This window comes from Nanorana parkeri, unplaced genomic scaffold (assembly GCF_000935625.1).
Source record: "Nanorana parkeri isolate BGI_ZX_2015 unplaced genomic scaffold, ASM93562v1 scaffold1570, whole genome shotgun sequence".
NCBI lineage: Eukaryota > Metazoa > Chordata > Amphibia > Anura > Dicroglossidae > Nanorana > Nanorana parkeri.
In genome coordinates this window covers 214,359-226,439 of record NW_017307838.1, presented here as the reverse complement: position 1 = coordinate 226,439, position 12,081 = coordinate 214,359, and the positions used below count along the sequence as shown (strand labels likewise).

At 44.9% G+C, this 12,081-nt stretch overlaps 1 protein-coding gene across 1 annotated transcript in view; it reads left to right on the top strand.

Annotated features, from left to right (window-relative positions):
• Positions 1–5,453, top strand: part of LOC108798867 (dedicator of cytokinesis protein 6-like) — a 74,624-nt gene extending 69,171 nt beyond the window's left edge. Inside the window, exons 43-49 of the mRNA XM_018570674.1 lie at positions 348–473; positions 912–1,001; positions 2,029–2,265; positions 2,382–2,525; positions 3,593–3,699; positions 5,015–5,182; positions 5,339–5,453. Of these exons, the coding sequence (XP_018426176.1) occupies positions 348–473; positions 912–1,001; positions 2,029–2,265; positions 2,382–2,525; positions 3,593–3,699; positions 5,015–5,182; positions 5,339–5,381 (915 nt within the window). The 3' untranslated portion in view covers positions 5,382–5,453. The remainder of the gene's footprint in view (positions 1–347; positions 474–911; positions 1,002–2,028; positions 2,266–2,381; positions 2,526–3,592; positions 3,700–5,014; positions 5,183–5,338) is intronic.
• The last annotated feature ends 6,628 nt before the right edge of the window (positions 5,454–12,081 follow it).

Genomic DNA, 12,081 nt, shown 5'->3' with positions numbered 1-12,081 from the left:
ATATATATATATATATATATACATATATATATGCATCTATATATAGATATATATCTATATATAGATATATATCTATATATAGATATATAATATTTTTCTGTGTATAAGAGCTGTTATTTCTTAGGATTCACATACACTTTAAGCTGGAGTTGAATATAAGTAAATTATTACAATTCATGGAAACATGTCAGTTGTAATTACTGGACACAGAGTTGGCCAACACAAACCTTACATTACACATGTGGTCAGAGTCCCACTTTTGCTGTGATTACATTTCCTGTGTATGTACTGTAAATGTCCATCCGCCATTTCACCTCCTCTAATAACCTCTCCGTACAGGGCTGCAGAGAATGTTCGGGACATATTTCCGCGTCGGATTTTATGGTTCTAAATTTGGAGACCTGGACGAGCAAGAATTTGTTTACAAAGAGCCATCTATTACCAAACTGGCCGAGATCTCCCACCGCCTAGAGGTAATCAGAAGTCTCCCCCATGGCTTGTACTGTGATGAGGATGACCTACAAGCTGGTTTATAGGGTGGACATGTACTTGGATGTTAAGTTCATAGGTCATTTTTTTAGTTAAATAAAGGCAAATTTAAACTAAACAATGTACGTTCCCTGGAGAAAATGATGCTTCAGGCTACCTCCAATGCTTACCAAATGTCTGAAGGCCACTTGGTCACATCATCTCTGCTGGTCTGAATTCACCTTTAGAAGAGATCACATGACCAGATGACTAGATCTTTAGACATGTGGCCAGCACTGGGGGAAAATCTAATGCAGCATTTACTCCAGGTAAGATAAATATTCCAGCCCTTTTATCAGTCTTTATATATCTATCCCAGGAAGACTGCAAACCTGCTTGACTTTGGGTCCACTTTAATGTCAGCCTTTGTCTTCACTTAACAGGAGTTCTACACTGATCGGTTTGGTGAAGGGATAGTTCAGGTCGTAAAGGATTCGAACCATGTAGACAAAACCAAACTGGACCCAAACAAGGTGGGTGAATCCTGAGTGCATTCCCTAAACACTTGAGCAATGAGCAGTTTTCCATACATAGAAGGAATACGAGACATGGTGTGTGTATTAAAGAGACCCTGTGACACAAATCAGCGTTGTTGAGAACATGCGTGCATCCTGGAGGTAGTAATCGATGAGGACCTTCCCTTGAAGAGTGACCAGGCATTCATTTAGTGAAAGCTTTAAATTAAAAATGACTTTGGAGATGACCTATACATGTTAAACCCTATGAGATTTTAGTGATCGGGGTTACATAGCCCTGAGCTGAACAAAATATCTGCAAATGCTACTTTCTGGGCTGTCATGCTCATATGGCTTCATTAATGTCTGAAGTCCTTTTTAATATAATTTGTAAAAGTCTGGAGTAGTATGAGGCTGGCTTAGAGCCCCAGGATGCTTTCCCATGTCTCCCTTGACAGATGACAGGTCAAATGACAAAGCACAGAGGACGCATGGGAAAGCTGGTCCACTAATACTTCCCAGGGGAAATCTGCTCTGGAATATATGACCAGCACCTCTTAGCTCAGGTATCTTTGTGTTACTTGTAAATGTAGATCCATGGGCAAAGCAGAGAGCCAGGCCCCTCTGAAACGCGGGCCCTGCCATCCCCCCCGTTCCTATTCCAGTATTTATGCCTCTAATTTGCTCTCGCCTATCCATCTGAGTTCTTCCAGTCCTGGTCTGGCAAACATGGACCACTTGCAAGAAGCAGCAGGCTACCATGTCTGGCTTTCCAAGACACTGCTAGTTCCATGGGAGTTACATTACTGTGCATCATGCCGCAGAGGTTCCCACCACCCTGGAACAGGCATTGACAGAACATGCCAGGCAGTGACTGTCTCCAGTACTGGCCGGGAGGCTCGGCTATGACAGACCAAAGCCTTTCCTTTTCATATGTAGGTGCTAACAGGTTCAGTCAGCAAAGAGAGATCTTTTCAACAATGTCAGTTTTTAATAAACTCACTAGAGTTCCCATTGGTCACTCACTCCCCCTCGTTTCTTGTAGGCCTTCATCCAGATCACCTATGTGGAGCCGTATTTCGACACTTACGAGTTGAAGGATCGCGTCACCTACTTTGATAAAAACTACAACCTACGGACATTCCTGTTTTGTACTCCATTTACTCTGGATGGTCGGGCACATGGTGATCTCCACGAGCAGTACAAGCGCAAGACTGTGATCACCACATCACATGCTTTTCCATACATCAAGACCCGGGTGAATGTAGTACATCGAGACGAGGTGAGTAGGGTTCCTAGTCAGATCGGGGCAGAGGAAAGAAGATCCTGCAACAATAATTCCACATTTCTGTAGATATGCTTAAAGCCTCTGGATTTATTATGGTCTTTGTCTGCCAGGTGGTATTAATACCAGTTGAGGTTGCCATTGAAGACATGCAGAAGAAAACACAGGAGCTGGCTTTTGCTACCCATCAGGACCCAGCGGATGCCAAGATGCTGCAAATGGTGCTCCAGGGTTGTGTGGGGACGACAGTTAACCAGGTGATTAGAGTGGAAGGTTTCAGGGCAGGGCTGACCAAACTATAGCTGGAATAAAAATGCAGCAGTTGAAGGGCCAGAGATGACCATGCTGAAGAGCATGTACGTGCATGGCTTTTGTTACACAGTATAAACAGTGTACAGTGTATATAGTTCTTTAAAGCAGAATTCAGTTTTATGTGATCCTCCCCACAATGGAAAAAAAAAATTCTCAAGGGTCTTCTGGCTTGTCCGGTGATGTCAAGGGTGCTTCATCCTCTCCTCCAGCAGCGGCTGGTCCTTTCTCCTGCACTGAATGCCACTCCCATTATGACTTTGCGCGCCATTCAGTGCAGTAGGTCTGTGAGCCCAGGCCGGTGTAATGATGCACCGCCATGAAGTCTTGGGTTTAGAGGAAGTGGGTTGAAAGATGCCAACAATCAACCAGACCTTCCACAGGGGACAGTGCCAGATTAAAATCTGTGTGCTGCTGCTTCTCATTGTCCAATCAACAGACTGGTGGCCAAAGTCTATTGGTTAAATGTCATGAAAGAAAGTGAGGTCACCGCCCTAGGAATTTTTTCTGGCCAGGGGTGTCGAGGTCATAAGCCCTTGTTGACACAGTTGTAAAGAACAAACATTTACTTCACGTTAAAAAAGCTTTCCTAATGCTCTGCAATGCCAGTGCCTGTTCTTTACTATGAGTAGTGAACAGTCCAGTACACTGGGCTTCTTCTCTGGTAGAACTGCTTTGGTTGGCTGAAAAAACACCCAGTCTTTTCTGTATGGTGTCAGAGGTTTCCAGAGGACATTGGTCTTCTGTGAGGCCAGAACCTTTAAAGGTGATGTAAGAATGGCAAGTGATGGGGTGATCATTGAACTCTTGCTTACTCATATCTGATTGAAGCCAGAAGTCCATTATTTGCCCTTCATTATATGTCTTGGCTCAGCACTGAAAGAGTTCAGGTACCAATGACTACTATGCACAACAGAGTATAGTTGCTGGCACTGGGGTGTCTATATGTCTTAGTGACCAGGTAAAAAGAAGGGTTTGGTTTGAGGATTTTGTGAATAACGTGTGTTTATGATAGGGTCCCCTGGAGGTGGCCCAAGTGTTTCTCGCAGAGATTCCTGAGGACCCCCGTCTGTACAGACAACACAACAAACTGAGACTCTGCTTCAGAGACTTCACCAAGAGGTGGGTACAACTTTGGTACAGTGTTTGTGTGGGAAAACCAGTTCAAAAAAATATGGGGATAGAGAGAGGAGAGCAGTACAGGGACAGGATAGTGTGAGGAGCAGACCATGGACAGTAAGAAACAATAGGGATAAAGCAAGAGGAGAACAGTGATGGGAGAGGATAGTGTGAAGGAGGGAATGCTGAGAAGAGTACAAGAAGAGGATGGTGAAAATAGAGAGAAAGAATGGGCCAAGGTTCTCTTGACATCTCTTGATACCCCACCCGCTTATTCTCATCTTCTTTGCATTGTGCTGCTGTCCCAATTGTCTGCCGGTGCTCCCATAAATACCCCATACTTCCAGGTATGTTGGAGCATGCGACCTTCTCCCCTTCCCACCAAGATGCAACCAGTGCCAGGCCTGAACACTGTCATGCGGGGAAGGGGAGCAGGTCATTAACCCTGTGTAAGCCCAGACCAACATGGAGCTGACCACAGAAAAACAACCACTACATACTCGCATCCAGCCCACGCTATCGGCACACGGCAACAGTGCCCTCTCTAGACTAGAATGGGTCCGAACCAAAATTACAGCAAACTAGCACTCAAGATAATTCTCTTCCTAATTAAAGAGTCATGTCACCCATAAAATAGGTTTGGCTTTAGCTCAAAAAGACCTTAGTTATAGCAACCCACTTGTAAAACACAGCTGCATAAGATGCCCCATGTATACAACACTGGAAGAGCTAACCCTCCAGCTTCCAATACGGAGCTTACACAGGGACAGGCAAACAGCATGGTGGGGTAGTACTGGAAAGGTATCAATAGGTTGAGGGGAGTGCTTTGGGAAGGTATCAATAGGTTGGGGGGAGTGCTTGGCCAAGAGAACCTGACATTTTGTCCATTCAGGATTCTCCCCGATTTTTTACTATTCTGTTCTCCTTACTGTCCTCTTCCTGCGATGCTCACCTCTATCTGCGGTCTGTGCTCTGCTTTTCACACTATCCTGTCCCTATGCTACTTCCCTATTTCAACATTTTCTCATTAGGAGGAGTAAAGGAAAATAGCACAAGGAGGAGATATTGAGAGAGTGCAGGCAATTGGTGAACAGGAAGCTGCACATGGAGATGATAGTGAGAGGTGTAAAGGACAGAATAGTGAACAGAGAGGAGCACATACAGATGAGTCAACCGAGGGATGTCCAAGCAGGAAATGGTAAAAACAAGGCAGCACAAGGCCAGTATAGTAAGAGAAGTAGAAGGAGGTGAGGAGCGTGAGAAGTAAAAGGAGGTGAGGAGGGAAAATAGCATTATAAGTCTCTGCTTCTTTTTCTAGGTGTGAGGATGCATTGCGGAAAAACAAAACGTTGATTGGTCCAGACCAGAGGGAGTATCACCGGGAGCTGGAGAGGAATTACCATCGTCTCAAGGAAGCTCTCGGCCCTTTAACATCTCGCCGGATCTCACAGCTGTACACAGATCTGCTCCCGCACACCAGTGCAAGGTATACACAAGTCTGTGTGTTCAATTCCCTTTTTACTAACATAATGGACTTTATGAAATATGGAACACTCATTTGCATACACAGACATCTACACATATACATATAAGACACGCATCATGTGTGGTATGAAGCATTTATATTCATCTCTTATTTCAGGGACTCCCTGACCCGCACCAGTCTACGGAGAGTTGAAGCTTGAGTGCCTCGAGATGTCATCAACCCACCACCTTCCAGACATACCACTAGGGGGCGCCGACATTGTCACTGCCTGGACAGCTCAGTGTTCCAGGGACTGCAGGCCACAATTATGTAGATTTTAAAAATGTTTGTTTCTGCTGTCACCTATGTCTGTGTGGAGGTAATCTATGGAAGAAAGAGTCAGGGACTGGATAGGGACAAACAAAACTAAGAAGAATAGAGGAGGGAGGATCTATGTGAACCACACGAGAACTAGGCCTTATTTAGGAAGAGGGTCTCTACCAGATCCCCAGAAACCTAGTCTGCTCCTGTGCTGAGTGCACAGCTGGTGGATTGCCATTCCAAAGTATTTTTTAATAGCATGTGATTGGTCAGTAGTACAGGAAGGGTGAGATCATAGCAGACACATCCAGAAATGTAGGGCTTAATGGGCGGAGCTCATAGGGGAGTTAGATAAACAGTCCATAGTAAAGATACAGTTGCCTACCACAAGCAGATGCAATTGCTCCCATACTGTACTTCAAAGTTTGTGATTGGACGCAGCAAGGACTGTTATTTCTTTTTACAAATTATCTACTTAGAGCCTTGCAAAAAAAACAAAATGGCATGTCCCTCCAAGAATCAAGAATACTTCTGCTCCGGTATACCAAGCTGCACCCTTATGGTGACGCCTGTGTTTTTTTAAAGGGAATAAAATATGGACACTACATTCAGAATTGTTTGTTTCGGTGCAAGCTCCGGAGGTACGGTCCTCATTCTCGCTTCACTGCACACATCACAGCCCCAGAACAAGCATGCAGCTTGGGGGAATGTCCTTGGTTTCATGTCTTTCTTTCCAGGAGGATTCTGTAGGCAGGTAAGCAAGAATGGGGACAGTCCTAGGACGTGCACCTTTAAGAACAAGTCATCCAAGGCTGACAGATTCCGTTTTACTGAATCGGGAACCTCAGTTCTGCATTCAGAGGAATACTGAGAGGAGACTCGCATTGCACTGATGAGGCCCTCGTTGGCAGCTGGCCATTTGTTGCATATGTGACTGGTGTTTCTTCACTTTCCGTGCTGATATATTTAAAGTGGAGTGATCAGCTGCAGACACTACAGGCAGCCATAGTGCACTGACAGGCCACATTCTTATAAATATTGCTTCTGCCTAGAATACAGCCGTGCTATGTGTGTAGCAGATTTTAGAGTGTCCTTTCACCCATATACAATGGATGCCGCCATTGTGCGAGTTCAGACAATGTCCAGTCTGCCCTGTGGTGACATTACTGTGGCGCATGCTGCAGGTTTCCTGGGAATTTAGCAGATGTTTTCTAAATCAATTGGCCTGGCTTGCAAAATGGCCGCCATTGTTTTTGGGGGACAAGCACTGGACATTGTGGGATGAGCAGAAATGTTTGCTCTGAATTGAGATGACAATTCTATAATGGTCTTAATATTTTATATGTCTCAGGGAAATGCTGGCGGCCTATGGAAAGGCCCCGATAATAGCAAAGCCCTGCTCCGCAATGCTGTACATTTATTTATGGGCATTTTCATGGCCACTCCCCTCCTTGCCTTTTACAAGTCTTTGTAGCTGAACCGTGACATGATTGTATTTTTATATAGGACATTGAATGCACTGAGCAGAACCAAAAACACATTGAAATGCTGACTAAGAGAAAATATAAAGAATAAAGCCCAAAAACAAAACTTCTCCAAGTTTGTAAGACTCAGAACTTCTGTCAAGTTCTTATTGCTCTCTGTGTCCCCATCGGGGAGCTTTTCTCCTCCCTTCCTGTCCCGGTGACACGAAATTAAATGTGGTTGTCACTGGGACAGGAAGACAGATCAGATGTTTTTAACCCTTACCTGCTGTACTATATAAATGTGCTTTTGTTGCTGCCTTTATCCCTATCAGAGAGAAATATTCCATCACTTCCTGTCCTGGTGACACCCGTTCACCAAAACAGGAAGTAAGAGTAAGGTTCCGCAATTAAGACACAGACAGAAGTACATATATGACTGGTTCAAGCCCTATTCACTGTCATTGTTTCATCATCTGCCGCATGTTGCTCATTCCTAACTCCAGGTGAAGGTGAACTATGAGGTGAGTGCTTTTCACTCACTTCATAGTTCTAGCCGACCTGTGACAATGAGACTGTCACAGGTCGGCTCAGTAGATCGGGAGGTGAGCGAACACATACCGGCATTCGCTCAGCTCTCGATCCTGTCACGGCTCTCTGCCTTGACAGGGGAGGGGCTGGATTCCCCCCTCCCCGCTCCGATCCGCCAGCGCTGACTGGCGGAACGGACAGTGGAGGGGGCGGGTTTACAGCAGATAGGCAGAGCCAGCTGTCACTCACGCAGCTGGGCGGATCCAGACATAATTGTCGGGATCCGCTTCAGCTGCGGTGTCTCAGTATACCGCGAGTTTTAGCTCGCGGTATACTGAGCTTAGGGTGACGGGAGGACGCTAGTTTGTGTCCTCCCGTTACCCTAAGGCGAACTATGGGAAGCCCTGACCCCATAGTTCTCCTTTAAATATCGGGACATTTAAGCCCCGCGGTATCTGTCTTTGGGTTAGATACACTTTAAGTGTACACATGTGCACGCTGTGCTCATTGGAAAGCATGTACTTTCCAGATGTTTTCCACTGCCAAACTCTGTTCTTATGTGTAACTTGGAAGTACGGCGCGTAGGGTAAGAACACAATTTGTCCGATGCCCCAGGTTATTCTAATGAAGCAGCAAAAATACGATACACCAAGTGCAGTAACCCGGGGCAACCAAACAGGTTTCAGATTAATTTGACAGAGCCTGTAAAGGTGAAATCTGATTGGCTGTTATGGTCTTCTGTAGTTTTAGTCCATTGACACTTCCTCCCGTCCATGTTACTGAATGTCGGTACAGACAGGGCCGGGAGGAAGAGTCTTCAGGATCCAGAGCATTCCACCCGCCATCCTCTGATTGCCGTTGCAATGCTTTACTGGCTCCAACACAAAACACAATGAAGGCGCATTTTTTTCTTTTATGAAGTGCGCATTTGTTTATTTATTAAAAAGGTGGAATTTACCTTTTGTCTGCACACAAATGAGCATATTTATAAAGCAGTGAATGTGACTTTCACCAAACATTCACAGCAGGTAAATCTTCCTGATTGTATGCGTTTTACATGACAGTGATGAATTCACCTGCAGTGAATGTTTGCTGAATGTCGCATTTCACTGCTTTATAAATATGCCCCCAATTTTACTCTGTAGAAGTCACTACATCACTTCTCACATACGGCTCCTGCTTGTCTGTCCTGCTGTTGTATAGTATCACTACCAGCGAGTCTGCACCGCGGTCACATAATGGGCTGTGGTATCCCAGTCACGCCGCGTGTCACGTGCTCCGTTTTGCTGTACATACTGTCTTTGCCGGTGTGTATGCACTATTGTTTTATAATAAAATGATTGTAATATTGGGAGTTTGCTTGGTTACTATAGAAGCTTGTGTCTTATGAGGTGGTGACAATCAGAAATTCTGTAACTACCGTAGGTGTTTCAAGTTTTTTCCAGTCATGGCACCCTTTAGAAGTATGAAAAATCTGGAAGCACCCTCGTCTGAAATGTAATGGATTTTAGGGGGTACACAAGCAAAAAGAGGGGTCCCCCCTTCACATCAGAGCCCTCTTTTACATCAGGAGCCCCCTCCTCATATCAGGAGCCTCCATAACATCAGTGTCCTCAGTCCCCCTTCATATGAGAGGCATACCCTCCAAAGAGTTCAACACTGGTTGAGAAATGCCGTTCTTACTGTTCTGTGTCATTGGCCTTCCTACATATTATATTGTCCAATAATGGTTGTATATAATGTGTATTCACATCCAGCTCATCACTGCAGTGCACTTTGGCAGTTCAGAAATTTACAAAGTGCATCTGTGTACAGAGATGAGCTGCACTATGATTGAAGGACAGATTGACTGAACAGACTGCAGATTGTCCCCAGTTTTCTGTTGTGTACACTGTGCCCGTTATTGGTTGTTGCCTCACCCCTCAGTTGTACCGTTTTAGGACATCCCAAAGGTTAAAGACCTCCCATGTTCTTCAATAGACATGAAGGACAATATGATTTTTGTGCTCCCCATTACATCCATTTCTTGGAGTCCATTGATGGACCTCGGTCCCATATCTCTGTGTTTATGATCTTGCTACTGATTTGCTACTAAATTGAGCCATGCTGGTAGTAGGAGGGGTTATACCCCGGTCCAATCCTCCATATCTGCTGAAGTTGATGCTATTTTAGCTTTTGTTTAGTCATGGTGCAGCACACATGACCAGCAATGACACCAACCATTTGTGAACTGGAAAGTATGGTTGAGGACCTGTTTACACCAGGGTGGTTCGGTCGCGCAGCTTTGTCTGCGCTGAACTGCCGACATGAACAACACCATACATTCTTATGGGGACAGCTCATGCGATCACACGGGTTTGCGCGATCCGAACCGCCTGCTGAGCTATTTTTTTTTTTTTTGCGTTAATCAGCGCATTTTCCATATAGATTTCAATGGAAACGTGCTGATCAGCGCCTTTGTAGGAGTTTTTAATTGCCTTTCAGCGCTGAAACGTGATTAAAAACGTCCCAAAATGCTCTTTTTAAAATTGCACGGAAACGCATCCGCCCTTGTGTGAATGGGGCCTTAGAGCCAACAGAAACAGCACACTGTCAACTGTGACAGTTCCCACCAGAGGCATGCCATGAATGTCGCATACACTGCACATGCACTAGTAGGCAGAATGGGCCAGAAAACAACATTGGTATGTTTCATTAGGGATTTAATATCATTTATTGATCATTTCTAACTTGAGTTTTAATTCCACTTTAAGTTGACATTCATGTTTCAGGTATGAACATTGCTGAGTCATTGCTGATGGAATAAACTTTTGCAGGACAACAAGTCAAGTGTCCTCACATACCACCTAGACCAGGGATGGCCAAACTCCGGCCCTCCAGCTGTGGTGAAACTACAAATCCCATGAAGCATCTCTCTCCGGGAGTCATGTCTGTGAGACTTTTGCAAAGCCTCATGGGATTTGTAGTTCCACCACAGCTGGAGGGCTGCAGTTTGGCCATCCCTGGCCTAGACCAAGAACCATCCTGCCTTCATGTTGGCTGCAGTTAGGCTTTAAATGAAGTCATCCTGATCCCCCATTAGTATTCTGAATAAGTGAGTTTAAGTGCCCGGGCCTATAATTAGCACCCAAGTACCGTTCTGCACTATGCTGAGGGAAAGTTCTTCTTGGAGATGTTCCTCTGCCCATCCATTGTGGAGCTGATACAGATGACAGTTCGTGTGGCCTTCTTATAGTGATAATTACTGTGCCTGTCACCCGCTGACAATTTGCTTTGTTTAACATGATAATTACATCCTCGGGTTTGTCGATGTGTGACGGGGAGGTCTGCTTTCTGCCGTCTGCGCAGAGTAATGTGAGTAATACGTGAATCACTGGCCTTTCACTATACGGATCACAGGGCCATTCTTGGAAGTGTGTTATTAAATCCTCACAACTCTCAGCTGACCTTGTTTATTCATAAGAACGTTGATAACCGTTACGGGTCTTCATCGGGGACCACAAAGGCCGACTTGTCTCATTCGCATGAAACCTGCTCCATCTATTTACAAGATCTGCAGAGCGCAGTAAGAGGACCTGTCACTGAAGAGCTAATCTTGAGATGACACTGCTTTTAAGCAGCCGATAACACACGCAATATAAACATTCTGGGATCGGTACTATGTGTGCATGCCAGGACATCCAAATTATATAGGAACACACCAATCATCCCTTTACACAAAATGCTGCACCACACAAACATAGAGTATAAATAATGCCCATATACCAAGATAATCCACAGACCTATTCATTGCGTTCAAATGCATGTTTTCTCTGCACATTACTACAACGCACGGTATCTAAGGATCCAAGGTGTGTTGCGGTGACATTCATTTTAAATGCCACCTGACACACCTGGCGAATGTGCCTCAATGCATGTTTAGATCAGCACACCACAATGCACAGATGGAGACCTGTCAGAGTATCCTGTCAGATTTTGTCTGCGTTGCTGTGTGCTCATTCATTGTGAACATAATGCTTTTAGATTTCCCTCCCTTTTAAATTGTAAGCCCTCAGGGGCAGGGCCCTCCTTACCATCTTGCCTTGAATTGTATTGTAATGTCTTCCTTATATTGTAAAGCGCTGCGCAAACTGTTGGCGCTATATAAATCCTGTATTATAATAATAGTAATGCATCTGCTAGGTGTGAAGAGGACCCTGGCCCCCATTCATCCAAATAACAACAATTCATTTTGGATTGAGATAAACCAGTGCTATCATTAGTGACCAGTCAGAATCCAGCTGTCATTTGTCCAGCACAGGCCAGACAATCTAACTCTTCATTGGCTGTTGTCGCCAACACAGACAGTCCTCCTGAAGTGTCCAGGCATTGGAGGTCTTGTATTATCTCTGATGGGGGTCTTTGCAGATAATGAATGGAGATACTTAACACCTTGTGCAGTGTGAATTCCGTCAACACACACTTCCCTCATTGACACATTCAAGTGTCCCTGTCATTCATGCTCAGCAGGGACGGCTATTTGATTTGCTGAGTTAATATTTAAACATGGCCTCTCAGTCACTGGTGTACTGGCTGCTGGGCGCTTTATCTATGCTGGACCCCCCC